At 34.0% G+C, this 22,958-nt stretch overlaps 1 protein-coding gene across 1 annotated transcript in view; it reads right to left on the reverse strand.

Moving 5' to 3' along the window:
* Teh4 (tipE homolog 4 phospholipid transfer protein) overlaps positions 1-13,322 on the reverse strand; it is a 38,802-nt gene extending 25,480 nt beyond the window's left edge. Inside the window, exons 1-2 of the mRNA XM_075305036.1 lie at positions 12,351-13,322; positions 3,725-3,944 (exon numbers count right to left, since the gene is read on the reverse strand). Of these exons, the coding sequence (XP_075161151.1) occupies positions 3,725-3,944; positions 12,351-12,496 (366 nt within the window). The 5' untranslated portion in view covers positions 12,497-13,322. The remainder of the gene's footprint in view (positions 1-3,724; positions 3,945-12,350) is intronic.
* Between the last annotated feature and the right edge of the window lie 9,636 nt (positions 13,323-22,958).

Here is a 22,958-nt window from a genome sequence, read left to right on the forward strand (position 1 = left end):
GAGAAAACCATGTATTTTTTCTTTGTAAAAATAATTTTCGAGTAGAGAAAAATATATGTTGGCAATAAGCATTTAAATGGTTCTCAAATGCCATGTTCTATTATTTAAATGATAGAATTTGTCGGGAAAATCATGTACCTGATTTTTCCGACCATGCAGGGGATAAAGTATTTTTGTAGGTTACGTATAGCCATGAATCATTACATGACCATACAGACCATGTACATTGTTTTCGTGACCATTTAATTTTTTGCAGCGAAAAGAATTTTATAAAACATTGAGCAGGTACACACGATTTTCATTTTTCGCGTCAGTCGTGTGTCGATTGTTTCTTGGAATGGACGGAGAATACGGATTACTGTGTTTTGTGTTAATTTATTTATTCAGAAGTGGCACGTGGTTTTATGTGAACACAAAAAAGGAAAGTGTAATTGAAAAAATGTACCTGCATTTTGATATATGGTATAATTTATTTTTATTTGCAGTTACATGATGTCTGCGTTGGTACATTTGATGGGCACGAAGTAAATATGGAATGATTACTTATTGTTGAAATTGAACCAAACTAGAGTGTGTAAAAATATGTGATGTTTGCTTGGACGACATTATAAATACAAATAAACAATGAATTAGTTTATAAATAAATAAAGTTAATTTTGAGTTTTCTTTTCTCAAGTGGCGTCCTTTTCTGGACGACGAAAAAAGTTTTTTTCATAAAGATCACAACATTCTACGAGGGCAGTTCGGAAACTTCTTAGCCTAGCACAAAAAGCGCGGTATAAACAGAAAAAAGTTAAGTGTTTTGGAAACTTCCATCTCTGTTATGAACACATGGTAAATTTTGTTTCGATCTGGCAACTCCTTCATATAGAAACAGGTGTTCAAAAATGATGCATGCGCAATTTTTTTACAATGGAAAATTTAGAAATGCGTGCTGTCATTAAATATTTACATAAAAAAGGTTTATCGGGACAAGAAATCCATAATGATATGGTGAATGTTTTCGGTGAAAGTGTTCCTTCATACGCAACAGTAAAAAATTGGGTTGCTGAATTTAAATATGGTCGTACTAGCATTGAAGATGAACCACGTAGTGGACGTCCAAAAACAGCAACAACAACAACAGAAATTGTAGCCAAAGTGCATGATATTGTATTAAATTATCTACAAATAAAAGTGCGTGAAATTGTTTATATGATGGGCATCTCAAATGATCGAGTCCATTTAATTTTGCATGAAGAACTACAGATGAAAAAGCTTTCAACAAGAGGGGTGCGCATTTGTTAACAGTCGATCAAAAACGCATAAGAATGAACATTTCTCAAGCTTGTTTGGATCGTTTTAAGCGAAATAAAATGGATTTTAAGCGTCGTTTCATAACTGTTGATGAGACATCGATCCACTCCAGAGACAAAAGAACAATCCAAACAATGGACTGAAGCTGGAGGAAGTGCCCCAAAGAAGGCAAAAACAATTCAATCGGCTGGTAAGGTTATGGCAACGGTTTTTTGGGACTTCAAAGGTATTTTATTGATTGACTATCTGCAAAAGGGTAAAACAATAAATTCAGAGTACTATTGCAAGCTTTTGGATCAATTAAAGGTACAAATTCGAGAAAAACGTCCTGGCTTACAACACAAACAAATAATTGTTCATCAAGACAACGCACAAGAGTGTTTTAACAAGGAATTAAAGTACGAGTTGCTTGACCACCCACCTTGTTCTCCTGATTTAGCTCCCAGAGACTTTTACTTGTTCCTAAATCTAAAAAAATCCTTGCTGGCAAGCGTTTTACCTCAAATGAAGATGCAATTACAGTTGTAAACCACTATTTTGAAGACCTTGAGCAAAACTATTTTAATCAAGAGATAGAATTGATAGAAAAGCGTTGGACTAAGTGTATTGAAGTTTCAGGAGATTATATTGAAAAACAAAAATATTTTTGAAAAACTAACTATTCTCTTTCATTGATAGGCTAAGAAGCTTCCAAACCGCCCTCGTAGGTTGTGATCATGTTTTTTTAACTGGAAGAAAAACATTTTGACAAATACCATAACATTTTAGTTCGTTACCATTGTCGTTTGATTCAAACAATTTTTATACCCTCCACCATAGGATGGGGGTATATTAACTTTGTCATTCCGTTTGTAACACATCGAAATATTGCTCTAAGACCCCATAAAGTAAACATATTCTGGGTCGTGGTGAAATTCTGAGTCGATCTGAGCATGTCCGTCCGTCCATCTGTTGAAATCACGTTAACTTCCGAACGAAACAAGCTATCGACTTGAAACTTGTCACAAGTAGTTGTTATTGATGTAGGTCGGATGGTATTGCAAATGGGCCATACCGATCCACTTTTACGTATATAAACGGACCCGCAAATTTGGCTTGCGATTGCTCTAAGAGAAGCAAATTTCATCCGATCCGGCTGAAATTTGGTACATAGTGTTAGTATATGGTCTCTAACACATGCAAAAATTGGTCCATATCGGTCCATAATTACATATAGCCCCCATATAAACCGATCTTCCGATTTGGCTTGCGATTGCTCTAAGAGAAGCAAATTTCATCCGATCCAGCTGAAATTTGGTACATGGTGTTAGTATATGGTCTCTAACACATGCAAAAATTGGTTCATATCGGTCCATAATTACATATAGCCCCCATATAAACCGATCCCCCGATTTGGCTTGCGGAGCCTCTAAGAGAACCAAATTTCATCCGATCCGGCTGAAATTTGGAACATGGTGTTGGTATATGTTCTCTAATGACCACATCGGCCCATAATTATATATAGCCCCCATATAAACTGATCCCCAGATTTGACCTCCGGTGCCTTTTGGAGAAGCAAAATTCATCCGAGCTGGTTGAAATTTGGTACGTAGTGGTAGTATATGATATTTAACAGCCATGCCAAAAGTGGTCCATATCAGTCCATAATCATATATAGCCCCCATATAAACCGATCCCGCGATTTGGTTTTGGAGCCTCTTGGAGGAGAAAATTTCATCCGGGTCAGTTGAAATTTGGTACATTGTGCTAGTATATGACCGTTAACCGTGACTAACTAGGTCCATATCGGTCTATAGTTATATATAGCCCTCAGATAAATCGATCCCCAGTCACACAAAAATTGGTCCATATCAAGTTCATTATTGTATATAGCCCCCATATAAGCGACCCCGATATTTCAATTCTGGCTCTCTACCACGTATGGACTAACTCACAATTTAGAAAACGATGTTAAGAAGTTTTTGAGATACCACAACGCAAGTAATTTGATTGTGGATGACAGTCTTTCGTAGAAGTTTCTACGCAATCCATGGTGGAGGGTACATAGGATTCGGCCTGGCCGAACTTACGGCCGTATATACTTGTTTTTTTTTTTTTTAACAATATAATAACATTTTAGATGAGGACAATTTTATTTTTCTTGGAACCATGTTCACTGAGCCAACATGGTTGCAGGTGAAAATGTTACATGGTCGCCGCAAAAATAGCTCCTATCATATTATTTTGCTCTTCGAATATGATTGTGGCAATCATGTTTCTTCTCTGCGTGAGGGCTGGCAAAAACTTTCAGGTGTTTTTGTTAGTTAAATTTACAAAAAAAAAACAACATAATTTGTGACTTTTATAAATTATTTAAATTAAATTTATGAATTAATAGTTTGCACTTAAAAATATTTTTTTATTTCAAACAATTGACAAAGGAACTCACCATAGGACATGATGTTCGAGACTGGATTCGTTTTATACAATTATTAAATTGTATATCGGTACCATTTCGTCGCACTGTCGAATATATTTGAGGGCAAAATCCACTGGTCCGTGTTAAACACCATTCACCACACGATGCCCATGAGCAAGAGCTATCCGGCATATCAGATTGATGGGTTTGACACATCACCGGTTCCAATTCAAAGCCGGATTTGAAAGCTCTGAAATGAAAAGAACCCCAATATTTTATATCAACCAACATCAACGTCAACTACAACTACATTAAGGTGAGTACTAAGTTCGAGTTTAGCCGCCGAAGTGAAAACTAAATCAGTAAAAAAGGCATAAAATTATACATATTTCTTGCAAATTTTATTATAACTTGATGGGGAATAGCTCAAAGCAAATTTTCACAAAGTTTGTATTCCACAAAAAAATGGTTTATAAAAGAAAAGTAATCGTGAAAAAATGACGATTTTAACGCCTAAACTCGAACTTAATACCCACCTTTAGCTGGCATTGTTTTCACAGAAATGCATCACGCATATGTATGTAATTTAAGAATCCGAATTAACTTTCAAATTACAAAATGTGCATTGAATGTGTAATTCCAAGAAATTTATTGGGAACAAGGCTAACGACTGCACCGAGTTAAATATAGAACAATTGGCCTAGGTAGTGACCACTACTCTAACATTTGGCTGGTTTATTTGTTTGTATGACATATTAAGGTTAGCTTTTCTATGCTTTGGTATGGAAACTTCATGTACAAGCATTTTTGTTTAGAATTCCATTTATTGTTTTTGCTCAACGGATGAGCTCATCCTTATAAAAAATGTCCTTTTTTATGTATTCTCTGTTTAATTGTAGTCTATAGAGTTAAAAACGTTATTTACGTATACATTTCGATATCATCATTCGAAAGTATGCTAAGTCGACTTATTCTATTAGCACTGCAAATATCTATATCATTTTCATCTCAAATGAATACTTTTACAATTCAAATGATATTTTTTCTCATTTCAAATGAGAACTGTTTCCAATGAAATGAAACTTTAATAAGATGTCGTAAAACTAATTGAAGTAGAGCTTATTAAACATGTCATAGAACAATGTAAAATATGTGCAATTTTGTCTGTAGGATTTTCATAAAAACACTCCTGATGAAGTTGGAAAGAACATCCAGAGAAGGAATATGATCACCTCAAAAATGTTTTAAGAGCAAAATGTTATTTTTGGGTGGTGACCATGTAACATGGTTTTCGCAACCAGGTTGGCTGATAAGTCCCCGGTCTGACACATAGATGGCATCGCTAGTATTAAATGCATATTATTTTTATATAGTACACGGAAAAAAATATTGTCGTGAGATCAAAGATTTCGTGTCTTTAAAATACGAATACAAATTTTGCTTAGCATAGAAGACGCATTTCTTTAATATAAAGTTTTTTCCTTGTCCAAAAGTCGATAAACTTTTCAATGAAGTCGTATTGTCCTTATAATTAAGTGATTTGGCTTAAAAATGGGTATCATAACATGAAAGAAAAAATGTTTGGGCTAAGGTCAACTTGACTTTAATAATTCAGAAAAATTCTTTAAATTTAATGAAATTGTCTTTAAATTTGTTGACCTTTTGCATCTTGACTACAAAGCAAAAAATCGTTCAAATATAGCACATGTTTTTCAACACTTTATTTTAAAGAAGCTTTTTACTTGAAACATAGCACAATTTCTACTGGAAGTCGAGTCGTAACTTGGAAAATAAAGTTGTCGTTAACTCGTTTTTAAAGGACTTTGATAGCATATGAAGAAAAAAAGCTGAGAAAGCGAAAAATTAAAATTTGCTCCCTAGAAGCAAGTACACAAAACCCAAATTTAAAAGAAAATTGTGTTTTAAAAGTATCCTTCATTGTATTCTCCGCTTCTTTGGCCCGGAATCAATACCAAATTTTTTAAGGTAAAGACAAAATCTTTGGAACCGGGCATGCTTTTTTCAGTGTACCAAACTTCAAATGATTCCTGTCAAAATTTGACGTCTGTAAGTCAATTAGTTTGTGAGATAGAGCGTCTTTTGTGAAGCAACTTTTGTTATTGTGAAAAAAATGGGGAAAAAAGGAATTTCGTGTTTTGATAAAATACTGTTTTCTGAAGGGAAAAAATACGGTGAAAGCAAAAACTTGGCTTGATAATGAGTTTTCGGACTCTGCCCAGGGAAATCAACAATAATAGATTGGTATGCAAAATTCAAGCATGGTGAAATGAGCACGGAGGACGGTGAACACAGTGGACGCCCGAAAGAGGTGGTTACCGACGAAAACACCAAAAAAATCCACAAAATGATTTTTAATGACCGTAAAATGAAGTTGATCGAGATAGAAGAGTCCTTAAAGATATCAAACGAACGTGTTGGTCATATCATTCATCAATATTTGAATATGCGGATGCTCTGTGCAAAATGGGTAACGCGCGAGCTCACATTTGGCCAAAAGCGGTGTTTGCAGCTGTTAACTCGTAATACACCCCAGTTTTTCCGTCGATATGTGACAATGGATGAAACATGGCTCCATCACTACACTCCTGAGTCCAATCGACAGTCGGCTGAGTGGACAGCGACCGGTGAACCGTCACCGAAGTGTGGAAAGACTCAAAATTCCGCTGGCAAAAGAATGGCCTCTGTTTTTTGGGACGCGCATGGAATAATTTTTATCGATTATCGTGAGAAGGGAAAAACCATCAACAGTGACTATTATATGGCGTTATTGGAGCGTTTGAAGGTCGAAATGGCGGCAAAACGGCCCCATATGAAGAAGAAAAAAGTGTTGTTCCACCAAGACAACGCACCGTGCCACAAGTCATTGAGAACGATGGCAAAAATTCATGAATTGGTCTTCGAATTGCTTCCCCACCCACCGTATTCTCCAGATCTGGCCCCCAGCGATTTTTCTTTTTCTCAGACGCCAAAAGGATGCTCGCAGGGTTAAAATTTGGCTGCAATGAAGAGGCGATCGCCGAAACTGAGGCCTTTTTTGAGGCAAAACCGAAGGAGTACTACCAAAATGGTATCAAAAAATTGGAATGTCGTTATAATCGTTGTATCGCTCTTGAAGGGAACTATGTTGAATAATAAAAACGAATTTTGACAAAAAAAAAAAAGTGTTTTTCTTTGTTAGACCGGGGACATATCAGCCAACTAGTTATCTGATTTCGACAAGCAGGTTATATTTGACGAGAAAATAACATTTTATTGACAAACATGTTACATGGTCACCATACAAAAATAACATTTTGCTCTTGAAACATATTTGAGGTGATTATATGCCTTCTCTGCGTGAACCATCGAAACTTTGAGTAAAATATGAAATAAATTAGTTTTATTTAATTCATAAAAAAACAAACTGACCAAAAAGCCCAGTTTGAACAACTATAATAGAATAAAATTTAAACGTGTGGTCATAAATACTTATTATTGAAAATCGGTTGTTATTGCAAATGGGTCATATCAACCAAACTTTTAGGTATCGCCCCTATATAAACCGATCCCCGGATTTGTCTTCCGGAGCCTCTTGGTACACTGAAAAGCAAGCATGATTCTAAGAAACAAATTTTAATTCATTAGTTTTTTCAACCGTTTTCTTCATACGCTACAACCTCAAAAAAACAAGTAAGGTAAGTCTAAAGTCGGGCGGGGCCGACTATATTATAGCCTGCACCACTTTGTAAAGGGTGATTTGTTAAGAGCTTGATAACTTTTTTTTAAAAAAAAAACGCATAAAATTTGCAAAATCTCATCGGTTCTTTATTTGAAACGTTAGATTGGTCCATGACATTTACTTTTTGAAGATAATTTCATTTAAATGTTGACCGCGGCTGCGTCTTAGGTGGTCCATTCGGAAAGTCCAATTTTGGGCAACTTTTTCGAGCATTTCGGCCGGAATAGCCCGAATTTCTTCGGAAATGTTGTCTTCCAAAGCTGGAATAGTTGCTGGCTTATTTCTGTAGACTTTAGACTTGACGTAGCCCCACAAAAAATAGTCTAAAGGCGTCAAATCGCATGATCTTGGTGGCCAACTTACCGGTCCATTTCTTGAGATGAATTGTTCTCCGAAGTTTTCCCTCAAAATGGCCATAGAATCGCGAGCTGTGTGGCATGTAGCGCCATCTTGTTGAAACCACATGTCAACCAAGATCAGTTCTTCCATTTTTGGCAACAAAAAGTTTGTTAGCATCGAACGATAGCGATCGCCATTCACCGTAACGTTGCGTCCAACAGCATCTTTGAAAAAATACGGTCCAATGATTCCACCAGCGTACAAACCACACCAAACAGTGCATTTTTCGGGATGCATGGGCAGTTCTTGAACGGCTTCTGGTTGCTCTTCACTCCAAATGCGGCAATTTTGCTTATTTACGTAGCCATTCAACCAGAAATGAGCCTCATCGCTGAACAAAATTTGTCGATAAAAAAGCGGATTTTCTGCCAACTTTTCTAGGGCCCATTCACTGAAAATTCGACGTTGTGGCTCGTTAGTAAGTCTATTCATGATGAAATATCAAAGCATACTGAGCATCTTTCTCTTTGACACCATGTCTGAAATCCCACGTGATCTGTCAAATACTAATGCATGAAAATCCTAACCTCAAAAGAATCACTCTTTAGATCTAAATTTTCGATACCATTTCACATCCGTCAGATGTGTTGGGGGCTATATATTAAGGTTTGTCCCAAATACATACATTTAAATATCACTCGATCTGGACAGAATTTGATAGACTTCTACAAAATCTATAGACTCAAAATTTAAGTCGGTTAATGCACTAGGGTGGAACACAATGTTAGTAAAAAATATGGGAAACATTTAAATCTGAAGCAATTTTAAGGAAACTTCGCAAAAGTTTATTTATGATTTATCGCTCGATATATATGTGTTAGAAGTTTAAGAAAATTAGAGTCATTTTTACAACTTTTCGAATAAGCAGTGGCGATTTTACAAGGAAAATGTTGGTATTTTGACCATTTTTGTCGAAAGCAGAAAAACATATATATGGGAGCTATATCTAAATCTGAACCGATTTCAACCAAATTTGGCACGCATAAATACAATGCTAATTCTACTCCCTGTGCAAAATTTCAACTAAATCGGAGTTAAAAATTGGCCTCTGTGGTCTTATGAGTGTAAATCGGGCGAAAACTATATATGGGAGCTATATCTAAATCTGAACCGATTTCAACCAAATTTGGCACGCATAGCTACAATACTTATTCTACTCCCTGACTACACTACTAATTGTACTCCTAGTGCAAAATTTCAACCAAATTGGGGTAAAACTCTGGCTTCTGGGACCGTATTAGTCCTTATCGGGCGAAAGATATATATGGGAGCTATATCTAAATCTGAACCGATTTCAATAAAATTTAGCACACTTGACTATAGTGTTCATTGTTCTTCTTGTGCAAAATTTTAAGCAAATTAGGGTAAAACTCTGGCTTCTGGGGCCATATAAGTCCATATCGTGTGAAAGATATATGTTTATAGGCTATTTCCAAGTTAATATATGTTTGCCTCTAAGCAACTTATGCTAGTTTATGAACATTATATGCTTGTTAACGACCACTAAAAATTCCATATTCACATTCGATTTCATGTAGAAATTATGCTATGTTTCATGTAAAAATGTCTTTAAAATAAAGTTTTGAAAAACATGTTCTAATATTGAATGAATTTTTGTGTTGTAGTAAAAATACAAAACCCGTAATTTTAAGGACAATTTCATTAATTTTGAGGAATTTTTCAGAATTATTAAATACATGTTGACCTTAGTCAAACAAAATTTTTGTCATGTTAGGATTCCCATTTTTAAGTCGGATCACTTAACTATAAGGACAAAACGACTTCATCGAAAAGTTGAAGTCGAAAAATTCTCTCTCATATAATCATTCAAAAAATTATTCATATCGGACCATAATTTTATATAAAGCCCCCATAGAAACCAATTCTCAGATTAGACTTCTGGAGACCATTGTGGTCCACAATTGTATATAGCACTGATATAACAGATTGGCTGATAAGTCCCCGGTCTAACAAAGAAAAACACATTTTTTTGTCAAAATTCGTTTTTATTATTCAACATAGTTCCCTTCACGAGCGATACAACGATTATAACGACCTTCCAATTTTTTGAAACCATTTTGGTAGTACTCCTTCGGTTTTGCTTCAAAATAGGCTTCAGTTTCGGCGATCACCTCTTCATTGCAGCCAAATTTTTTCCCTGCGCATCCTATTGAGGTCTGAGAACAAGAAAAAGTCGCTCGGACTCTACGCTTCGGAGACGGTTCACCGGTCGCTGTCCACTCAGCCGACTGTCGATTGGACTCAGGAGTGTAGTGATGGAGCCATGTTTCATCCATTGTCACATATCGGCGGTAAAACTCTGGTGTATTACGAGTTAACAGCTGCAAACACCGCTCAGAATCATCAACACGTTGTTTTTTTTTGGTCAAATGTGAGCTCGCGCGTTACCCATTTTGCACAGAGCTTCCGCATATTCAAATATCATTCATCAATGACCAACACGTTCCTTTGATATCTTTAAGTCCTCTGCTATATCGATCAACTTCATTTTACGGTCATTCAAAATCATTTTGTGGATTTTTTTTTTGATGTTTTCGTCGGTAACCACCTCTTTCGGGCGTCCACTGCGTTCAGCGTCCTTCGTGCTCATTTCACCACGCTTCAATTTTGCATACCAATCAATTATTGTTTATTTCCCTGGGGCAGAGTCCGGAAACTCATTATCAAGCCAAGTTTTTGCTTCCACCGTATTTTTTCCCTTCAGAAAACAGTATTTTATCAAAACACGAAATTCCTTTTTTCTTTTTTTTTTCACAATAAAAAAGTTGCTTCACAAAAGACGCTCTATCTCACAAACTAATTGACTTACAGACATCAAATTTCGAACGAATCATTTGAAGGTTGGTACTACACTGAAAAAAAGCATACTCGGTTCCAAAGATTTTGTCTTTACTTTAAAAAATTTGGTATTGATTCCGAGCCAAAGAAGCGGAGAATACAAGTAAGGATACTTTTAAGACACAATTCTCTTTTAAATTTAGGTTTTGTGTACTTGCTTCTAGGAAGCAAATTTTAATTTTTCGCTTTCTCAGCTTTTTTTCTTCATATGCTATCAAAGTCCTTTAAAAACGAGCTAACGGCAACTTTATTTTCAAAATTTGGACTCGACTTCCAGTAGAAATTATGCTATGTTTGAAGTAAAAAACTTCTTTAAAATAAAGTTTTGAAAAACATGTCCTATATTTGAACGATTTTTTGCTTTGTAGTCAAGATGCAAAAAGACAACAAATTTAAAGACAATTTCAGTAAATTTAAAGAATTTTTCTGAATTATTAAAGTCAAGTTGACCTTAGCCTATAAATTTTTTCTTTCATGTTAAGATACCCATTTTTAAGTCAAATCACTTAACTATAAGGACAATACGACTTCTGTGAAAAGTTTATCGACTTTTGGACAAGGAAAATAACTTTATTTTAGAGAAATGCGTCTTCTATGCTAAGCAAAATTTGTATTCGTATTTTAAAGACATGAAATCTTTGACCTCACGACAATATTTTTTTCAGTGTATATAAAAATAATATGCATTTAATACTAGCGACGCCATCTATGTGTCAGACCGGGGACTTATCAGCCAACCTGTTATATGGACCGAGAAGCCAGAGTTTTACCCCGATTTGCTTGAAATTTTGCGCAAACATAGCACTTGGTCGTATAGTCAAGTGTGCCAAAGTTGATTGAAATCGGTTCATATTTAGATATAGCTCCCATATATATCTTTCGGCCGATATGGACTTATATGGCCTCCGAAGCCAGAGTTTTACCCCAATTTGCTTGAAATTTTGCACCAGGAGAACAATTAGTAGTGAAGTCAAGTGCTTAATTTTAATGAAATCGGTTCAGATTTAGATATAGCTCCCATATATATTTTTCGCCCGATTTTCCGTCATTTGACCACAGAGGTCAAAGTTGTAGTCCGATTTACGTGAAATTTTGCACAAGGAGTAGAATTGAAATACTAAGTATGCATGCCAAATTTGGTTGAAATCGGTTCAGATTTATGTTTTTCCGATTGGGGCAAGAAATACACTTGTGCAAAGTTGCCTCAAAATTGGTTCAGATTAAAATGTTTCCCATATTTTTTACTAACATAGTGTACCATCCCAGGGCATTAGTCGACTTAAATTTTAAGTCCATAGATTATAAATTTTTTTCAGATGGAGTCAGATTTAAATGTATGTATTTGGGACAAAACCTTTATATATAGCACCCAACACATTTGATGGATTTGATATAGTATCGAAAATGTGGATTTACAAAGTGGTGCAGGGTATAATATAGTCGGCCCCGTTCGACTTTAGACTTTCCTTACTTGTTTTATTTTAAAGAAGCTGCATCTTTGGCTCGGAATCAATATCACAATCCTTAAGAGTAGGACAAAATCGTTGGATCCAAGTAAACCTTTTTTTGAGTGTACCTCCCACCTGTTCGATTCAGGTTCTGACTTTTTTTTACCCAGTCTCTACAGCTTATAATAGGCATTACAATGTATTTACTTACTTGAAAGAAGGTGAATAAATGGCCACACTCAGATATACAATGGAGACACAGGACAATACCATAGTTAATTGGCAGAGACATATAGCTCGACATATGCGTTTATCCTGCTCAGGAATAAGGCGTGGTTTATCCTTACGGCGACCCATTGTTTTTTCGAATTCAAATTTTCAGATACTAAGAGCATACAAGTCTTGTGCCTTTGCTCAATAAGGTTTTGTGTTTTATTTTTTCTGTTTGTTTTTAATTCTACAATAATTTGTCTTTGTTCTCGTACACAAAATTTTTGAAACAATAGGTGGGTAATCGGTGGTCCCTGTGTCGCCTTAACTAGGTTCAATATTATTATTTAGTTGAATCACACTATTGGACTTAGGTTTGATGCTTCTTTTGGTCTTTAGTATATTCTTTGGATTGTGGCGCCTAGTGGATATTTTTTAAATTAATGGTATCGGTTAGGTTGGCGATGGTGTCCATGTCATCTGATAATGATGAGTAATTTTAAGTATATACGAAAGTTCCCTAAAATATTTACGACTTGTTGAACTTTAGTTTTGTTGTTATGATGATGACGATGATGTTGTTTTTATGATGATGACGATGATGAGCAATCCTTTGGGGCGGGGATAAGTTGGGACCACTTTAAGGTTGTATTAAAACTCGTATTCACTTTCACATACACAAACACAAAATGCCTTCATTAGTTTAGCACATTTTGGTACCAGTCGGTCCATTCAGTTGTAGATTTGATTAAAAAATATTCACATAAATTCGAAAGGTTTAATTTACAAAAATAAATAATTATATATTTTTGTTTTTATTTTTACTATTTTCTTTACGTATAATAATTTGTCTCTAACTATCAATGGATTTCTAAGAAACCGAAATTGTCTTCTATACATGTATGTGTGTGTGTGTTTGAATTTGTGATTTGAAGCGTATGAATGATGACTGTCTATGCGGTGCTACTGCTTGCTACGTGCGTTGGTCTGGCAAACTAAGTCACTACCATGGCATAGAGGACATTCAAAGTTAATAATGAAATGTTGAAAAGCTTTTTGTTGCGATGAAAGCTTTTTTCTCCTGCGGCCTCTTTATATAGACAACCACCCTACGATTCTATTTTCATTGACTTGTTATGACGTTATCCCGATTATGAATGTATTTGGGTTTTACGAAAAGTTAGGACTTCTGTCACTTGGTAAGGCTGTGCAGCAAATACGCATGTCCATAATTAGATTTTGTTTACCTTTGTCCTGTTTGTTGTTACAGTGGTCTTTGCGTGTGTGTGTGTGTGTTTGTGCAGTAGCATGCGTTTGTTCATACGTCACTGTAATGTTTCGCTATTTAGGTCACAGTAATATTTACAAAACAATAATTCTCCTAAAGAGAGAAATTGAGTGAGAGGGAGAGGGAAATCAAGCGAACAAATCATAACAAATATATTTCCCTCCATTTCTAGAAGTCAAGATTCAAGAAACACAGTGATGTACAAAATTGTTCACACATATGGAGAGCTTTGAATAAAAAAAAAAACAAAGCCGAGTACAATTTAAATCCAAATTTATTGTTACAATGTATTACATGGTGTGTCCATGCATTAGAGAACAAACAACCAGCCGGTACGGTCGAAAAGGACAGGCCTAATCTTATGTACCCTCCACCATGGATTGCTTGCAAAGTTCTACTAATTATCCATAACAGACTTACTTCGGTGGTGTTAACAGTTAACGATGTCAAATTATCGTAAAACTTCTTACTTATATATTAAAAATTTTAAACCATTATAAGTAAATTATGATGTTAAATGTGGGAGGTACTAACAGCAAAGGTTTTCGACCTAAACCTTCTTAAAATTATCTTCGAAATTGTAAGTTTGTCTATATAAGGCATCAGAGAACGGCTGCGATGTACCGCAACCGACCAGTGTATTTAGTAAACACTAATATTTGCAATCTTAAAACACCAATTGGTAAAAAAAAATTCAACCACCAATATCCAATGCAACCGACGACTGTCGGTGTTTGTTAGTATGAGTGTTGGTCTCTCGAAAACACCGTAGTAAAGCAATCAGTGTTGCCAACCCCCAAGGCCAAAAAGCACCAAAAATATAGTATAAATTCTAACATACTACTTCCCACCACAAAATCTAAAATTAAATGCTGTATTAAAAAAAAAAAACTTCCGAAGATATATTACTGAACTTTTGTGTATTGAATTTGTAATTTTGTGAATTTATCAACCGCTATTCAAGAATACACCTTGATCACTTTTAATGCTTTCATCCAATTCATTTTGATCAGTAAAAAGCAATCAGTGTTGCCAACTCCCCAAGGTCAAAAAGCACCAAATATATAGTATAAATTCTAACATACTATTTGCCAAAATCTAAAATTAAATGCTGTATTAAAAACAAAAAAAACTTCCGAAGATGTATTACTGAACTTTTGTGTATTGAATTTGTAATTTTGTGAAGTTATCAACCGCTATTCAAGATCAGTTTTAATGCTTTCATCCAATTCATTTTGATCAGTAATGTCTTACACCATTCAAATATTAATATATGGAAGGAGCATATTGCTTATTTCTGTTGTGCGTGCTTTTGTGAATTTAATACCAACCTTTTTAATGACATCTTTATCAAGCTCAAAAATTCATCACTCGTCGCTAGACTTTTCTACAGAATAACCTATATAACAGTATTAATTAAAAAATATTCAACACCATCTTCATAACAATCAAATCCTATATTTGTATAAAGTTGAGTTTATTAAGCTCTTGCAAGTCTAATCCATTTTTTTATAATTAGACTTAATACTGTTCAACATGAAAAAAGCACCAAAAGCACTAAATGAAAATGCCAGAAAACGCCAAATTTGTGCTTTTTTTGAAAAGGCACCAAAAAGGCAATTTGGTGCTTTTTAGAAATCAAACAGCACTAAATTCGGTGCTAAAAGCACCAAATTGGCATCACTGAAAGCAATCACACAAATTGGTTACCCATATCTCAAAAGTTTGGTATTGTCTTATTTGGTACACACAAAAAAATTTCACGAAAATTTTTCCAATTAAAATTTTAACTGAGTTTTAAAAAATATTCAATTAAAAATTTAATTGATTCAACAAATTTTTTAATTGAAACAAAAATCAATCACAAAAATAATAGTATCAATTAATTTTTTAATTGGATCAATTAACTTTTTAATTGACCTTCAATTAATTTTTTAATTGATACTATCATTTCTGTGATTGAAGACATTTCAATTAAAAATTAATTGGATCAATTAATTTCGTGATTGAATCAGAAAAAAATTTTTTTTTGTGTACTCTCTCAATTCTCTTGAGCCATAGACCTTGTAATACATAGATGATCCACTATTCTCTTAAAAAAAAATGTGTCAGTTCCAAAAATTAATTTTCTGACATTTCGTTTTGATTTTTTCTTAAATAGTCAGTCCCAAACATTAATTTTTGAGCATTTGCTTTTGTGTTGCTCGTAAAGAGCAATGCTGCTCAAAAGTAAATTTCGTATTTTCGCGGTTTTGGTCACAATTTTTTGTTCAAATATGAACTTTTAATATATTAATTTATTTATAAATCCTCTGTTGCATTATAAACGTTCAATTTTGTGTAAAATTGCCAAACTACAAAAAGGAAAACGAAAGAGATTGTAAGCGTGCTCTTATTTTTCTCGTTTATTCTTAATCTTCAGAACTGTCAAACATAGTTTGACACCCATGGCTCATCTATGTATTATAAGGTCTATGTCTTGAGCTAATGCCAACTGCTGGTAATTGTTGTTGTTGAGTGCAATTAAACTTAAGTGCCACACTCGTTTTTTGTTTACAGAGCGTTGTTGCGATGTCGATTGGTTTAAAATTGCAAGACACTGCATACGAACATTGTTATATATTAGTGGTGTTGTTGTGTACAAATATAGTACATAATTTTACTAAAAAATAAAATAGTTCATATTTTCCTAAAATGGCAGAAGTTTGCTTAAATTGAGTTCATAAGTCTCTCAAATGAGTACATTTTACTAAAATTGTACCTGTCATGAACTTCGTATAGCGCTAAAGACATTTTAACAATTTTTAAATCCAATTTTTTCTTTCAACATATCCAATTTTCTTAAACAAGAGAAAAAAATAATTATTTTTAAAAAATTGTCTTCAATTTGACAAAAAGTATTAACTTATTTGTAACATGTTGCAATTAGTTAAAATTTTCTAAAATAAACCTACATTTTCTTACAAGGTGGCAGTGTAAATGTTCTTTTTGTATTCGGAAATGGTACAAATGGCGCAGACTTGTCACATGACGGATGTCCACCATTTCAACAGTCATTGTACTGAATCTGCATCACTTTCTAAGGTGTGATCCGTAGTCAGTGTTTTGGATGTGAAGTAAAAAAAATTTATGACATTATGCCAAACATATAATTTTTATAATTCATCGATTACACCAATGACAGGTATCGATTACAGGTAGACAAAAGAGATTTGGGTGTTCCTATATCTCTTTTGTCTAACTGTAATCGATACCTGTCATTGGTTTAATCGATAAATTATAAAAATTATATGTTTGGCATAATGTCATACATTTTTTTTACTTCACATCCAAAATACTGACTACGGATCACACGTTAGAAAGTGATGCAGATTCAGTACAATGACTGTTGAAATGGTGGACATCCGTCAAGTGACAAGTCTGCGCCATTTGTACCATTTCCGAATACAAAAAGAACATTTACACTGCCTTTTTTTGCCACGCTTTTTTGCTGGGTCCTTAAATTCCTATAGAATATATCCAAACTCGAGACAAGTAATTATGAAGAAAGTTAAGAATTTGAATCCTATTCCAATTTTTTGTTCTTGTTTATCTTTAGTTCAGTTTTTCGTTAATGACAAGAACGATTAAATAGCTGACAATACCATTCTAATTTCCTTTTTCTTTCAATGTGAAATAATGATGCAATTGCTTCCAGACCACTAAGGATACCAACCAAGGTTACCACTCGAGCCAAAGATAATCTGCTAAAACTGGGGGAAAATTTTACAAAAAAAAAAAAAAAAACTACCAAACAAAAAATTTTATTTTGCAAAATTTTATTTCTATAGAAAATTTTATCAAAATTTTATTTGTATAGATAAATAAAATTTTATTTCTATTTATTTTGTCAACATTTTATTTCTATAGAAAATTTTTATCTCTACAGAAAACATTTTCTGTAGAGATAAACATTTTATTTCTATAGAAAATTTTGTTAAAATTGTATTTCTATAGAAAATTTTGTTAAAATTGTATTTCTATATTGAGGATACCAATCGAGGCCTCGAGCCAAATATCATCTACTAAAACTGGGGAAAAATTTTACCAAAAAAACTACCAAACAAAAAATTTTATTTTGGAAAATTTTATTTTTATAGAAAATTTTGTTAAAATTTTATTTCTATAGAGAATTTTGTCAACATTTTATTTCTATAGATAATTTTGTGAACATTTTATTTCTATAGAAAATTTTTATTTCTACAGAAAATTTTGGCAAAGTTTTATTTCTATAGAAAATTTGGCAAAATTTTGTTTCTATAGAAAATTTTGTCAAAATTGTATTTCTATATTGAGGATACCAACCGAGGCCTCGAGCCAAATATAATCTACTAAAACTGGAGGAAAATTTTACCAAAAAAAAACTACCAAACAAAAAATTTTATTTCTATAGAGAATTTTGTCAAAGTTTTATTTCTATAGATAATTTTGTCAAACTTTTATTTCTATAGAAAATTTTTATTTCTACAGAAACATCTGTTTTTACACACATGACCTCAAGCCGAACTAAACTAATATAATTAAATTTTATTTCTATAGAAAATTTTGCCAAGATTTTATTTCTACACGCAGAGAAGAAACATGATTTTCACAATCATATTCGAAGAGCAAAATAATTTGATAGGAGCTATTTTTGCGGCGACCATGTAACATTTTAACCTGCAACCATGTTGGCTCAGTGAACATGGTTCTAAAAATATAATTGTCGTCATCCAAAGTGTTATTATATTGATAAAAAGAATTTTGTTTGAATGAAAAGACAATGGTCACGATTTAAAATGTTATGGTATTCATTAAAAATGTTTTTCTCCTAGTCTTTTAACTAGGATGGTCACAACCTAAAATGTGTTGATCTTTATGAAAAAACATTTTTCATCGTCGAAAAAAGGACGCCTCTTGAGAAAAGAAAACACAAAAGTAACTTTATTTGTTTGTTTTTATTTATTTATAAACTAATTCATTGTTTATTTGTATTTATAATGCCGTTAAAGCAAACATCATATTCAACAATAAGTAATTATTCCATTTTTACATCGTGGCCATCAAATGTACAAACGCAGACATCATGTAACTGCCCAACAAAAAAAGAGCTTCCAAAAAAGTAGATTGGATCCCCAATCTGTGATCCGGAAGTAGTGCAAACTTGGATCATCTCCAATGAATTTTACATGGGCTTGCCATAGGACGGAAGTACTCTCTTTTTGGATCTTTTGCATTACTTTAGAAGTTGTGCCCTGGAAGTTAATTTGAATGAAGACATTTAAAAAGCGAAAAAAAATTTTTTCTTGAACCAATTTAATTTTTTTTCAACCATATGTTTTATTAAACTATTAGTTTCCTATTATCTAATTTTTACAATTTGAAAAACTTTTTGCTCCGACCAGGGGTTGAACCTGGATTTGATGGCACCATAACAGAACGCCTTAGCACACTCAGCCAGAAACGCCATTGAATATAAAGCGTCGAAAGGTCAATTCAAATGTGTGTGATATGATCGTAATACGATACCAAGGAATAACATTCTAATTGCTTCTCGAGAAGTTCTTTATTAGTATGAACGAAAAATAAGAAACACAGCTTCAAATCTCACCAGCGGCAATTTTTTTATCAAATATTTTTCTAAAAAATATTTTTTTTTATGTTTTGCATCGTTTTTATTTTTTATTTTTGACATATATTTTCGTATAAATATTACAAATCATCACAATCAACAAAAATCATTACAAATCAACAAAAAAATTAAAAATTCTCGTAATTTGCAAAATCTTCTCAATAGAACTTCCATGGAAGCGAAAAAGTCTAACGGCACAGGTTCAAATCCCAGCGGGGATGAAATTTATTTTTTATTAATATTATTTTTTTTAACCTTTTTATTAATTTTCTATTTTTTTTATTAGTTTTCTATTTTTTTAAAATTTAATTGTCCAAAATTTGCACTTAAAATACCTTGATTGCGTTCTTTCTAATACTTGTCCAAAAGGACTGCATCGGAAGTAGAAACAAATCATTGGGGGATCCCAAGATGCGCTTTAGAAGAAATGTTTCTGCACTTGTCCAAAAGGACTGCATTGGAAGTGGAAAAAATCATTGGGGGATCCCACGATGCGCTTTAGAAGAAATGTTTGTGGACTTGTCCAAAAGGACTGCATCGGAAGTTGAAGAAACTCGATGGGGGATCCTGGCATGGGCTTTAAAAGAAATGTTTGTGGAACAACTTCCATTTTTGTTGCTGGTTGCAAATAAAAATAAATGATCCATATAGCAAAATGCAGAACAAAAAAACAGGTACATTTTTCAATTACACTTTCCTTTTTTGTGAACACAAATAAAACCACGTGCCACTTTTGAATAAATAAATTAACACAAAACACAGTAATTCCGTATTATCCGTCCATTCCAAGAAACAATCAACACACGACTGACGCGCAAAATGAAAATCGTGTGTACCTGCTCAATGTTTTTATAAAATTATTTTCGCTGCAAAAAAGTTAAAAAATTAAATGGTCACGAAGAAATGTAAATGGTCTTTATGGCCATGTAATGATTATAGACATGTCTATACTTAACCCATAAAAATACTTTTTTCCCTGTAAAAAATAAAAAAATTGAATGGTCAGGTACATGATTTTCCCGACCATTTAATGGTGTCAAATTCTATCATTTAAATGATAGAACATGTTTGCGGTATTTGAGAACCATTCAAATGCTTATTGTCATCATACATTTTTCCCCGCTCGAAAACTATTTTTATAAAGACAAAATACATGGGTTTCGCGGCAATTACATGCTCTAGATAAGCATAAAATGGATGCGGCAACCATGTCCATACATGGTTTTTCTGTGCGTGTATAGAACATTTTTCCCATAATTTTATTTCTACAGAAAATTTTGTCAAAATTCTATTTCTATAGAAATTGTTGTCAAAATTCTATTTCTATAGAAATTTTTGTCAACATTTTATTTCTATAGAAAATTTTGTCAAAATTTTATTTCTATCGAAAATTTTGTCAAAATTTTATTACCATAGAAAATATTGTCCAAGTTTTATTTCTATAGAAAATTTTGTCAAAATTTTATTTCTATAGAAATTTTTGCCAAAAGTTTATTTCTATAGAAAATTTTATTTCTAAGAAATTTGTTTTCAAATTTATTTCTATAAATTTTGTCAAAATTGTATTTCCATAGAAAATTTTATTTCTATGGAAAATTTTGTCCAAATTTTATTTCTATTGAAAATTTTGTCAACATTTTTCTTCTATAGAAAATTTTGTCAAAATTTTATTTCTATAGAAAATTTTGTAAAAAAAAATATTTCTCCTCTTTGCAAATCTACCAAAACATAAAGAATTCGGCCAATCTACCATGCAGTAAAAAAATCTACCATTTTTGGTAGAATTCTACCAACTGTGGCAACCGTGATACCAACCAGGAAGTCTGGATCGGGGGGAAATCGAAAACCGGAAGCCGCTGAGACGACAAAGAGAGTTGCCGGTAGTTTCAAGCGAAACCCTAACCTCTCTCTCCGAGATGCCGCAAATAAGCTGGGTGTATCATCTACAACCGTGCATCGAGCCAAAAAACGAGCCGGACTATCGACTTACAAGAAGGTAGTGACTCCAAATCGCGATGATAAACAAAATACGACGGCCAAAGCGCGATCCCAGAGGCTGTACACGACGATGCTGACGAAGTTTGACTGCGTGGTAATGGACGAAGAAACCTACGTCAAAGCCGACTACAAGCAGCTTCCGGGACAGGAGTTTTATACGGCAAAAGGAAGGGGAAAGGTAGCAGATATTTTCAAGCACATAAAACTATCAAAGTTCGCAAAGAAATATCTGGTTTGGCAAGCCATCTGTACCTATGGCTTGAAAAGCAGCATTTTCATAGCTTCCGGGACTGTCAACGAAGAAATTTACGTGAAAGAGTGTTTGAATAAACGTCTGCTGCCTTTCCTGAAGAAACACGGTTGTTCCGTACTGTTTTGGCCGGATTTGGCATCTTGCCATTACGGTAAAAAGGCCATGGAGTGGTACGCCACCAACAACGTGCAGGTGGTTCCCAAGGACAAGAACCCTCCCAATACGCCAGAGCTCCGCCCAATTGAGAAATACTGGACTATTGTCAAGAAGACCTAAAAAACTGCTAAGGACGAGCAGCAGTTCAAGGCAAACTGGCTTTCTGCGGCGAAGAAGGTGGACAAGGTGGCTGTACAAAATCTGATGGCAGGTGTCAAGCGTGAGGCCCGGCAATTCGGATTTGGAAAAGCGAAAGCCTAACTGAATATTTTTCCTGAATTTTATACTAATTGAACCTGAAAAATAAATTTAATTTGATTTTTTAAATAAACGATTTCACCGATTTACACGCGTTTTCCCCTGACTAAATTTTGACCGTATCATCCTTTACTCAGAGAGTATTAAGAAAACAAGAGGACGAAAATTTCTCTTCTACAAAAACGACAAATGTCAACCGTATAGATGTCGCACAATGCCTGCAGCTTTGGCATAACCGACGCTGCGGTCGAAGCGCTGTTTTGGTTAATTCTTTATTAACGCATCGGCAGGTATAATTTCATATTGTCTGCCAAAAAAATTAATAGAATGAAAAGATTTATATAAAAGAACATTTGTTACTACAAAGTAGGTTCTAAATCCTATTTTTCTTGGTGAAGCCGACGCAAACTGTATGATATTTGAGGGGGAAACCCCCAACCAGGTTAGGTTAGGTTAGGTTATGTGGCAGCCCGATGTATCAAGCTCACTTAGACTATTCAGTCCATTGTGATACCACAGTGGTGAACTTCTCTCTTATCACTGAGTGCTGCCCGATTCCATGTTAAGCTCAATGACAAGGGACCTCCTTTTTATAGCCGAGTCCGAACGGCGTTCCACATTCCAGTGAAACCACTTAGAGAAGCTTTGAAACCCTCAGAAATGTCACCAGCATTACTGAGGTGGGATAATCCACCGCTGAAAAACTTTTTAGTGTTCGGTCGTAGCAGGAATCGAACCCACGACCTTGTGTATGCAAGGCGGGCATGCTAACCATTGCACCACGATGGCTCCCAACCAGGCAACACTCCTTCCACCTACTATCGCAGTTTCGCTTGACAGTTTAGTTCTCTTGTTTTCTTAATACTCTCTGACATACTTACCTATCTTTATATGAAATAAAACTCATTACTTGCACAGCGATTTTTCTTAAAGAAATATTTAATTAGTTTGCGTTTTTTTGTTTTGTTTTGAAAACAATAAACCGATTTTGTTTCTTTGCGGCATT

Source organism: Haematobia irritans, chromosome 4, assembly GCF_050003625.1.
Source record: "Haematobia irritans isolate KBUSLIRL chromosome 4, ASM5000362v1, whole genome shotgun sequence".
Taxonomy (NCBI): Eukaryota; Metazoa; Arthropoda; class Insecta; order Diptera; family Muscidae; genus Haematobia; species Haematobia irritans.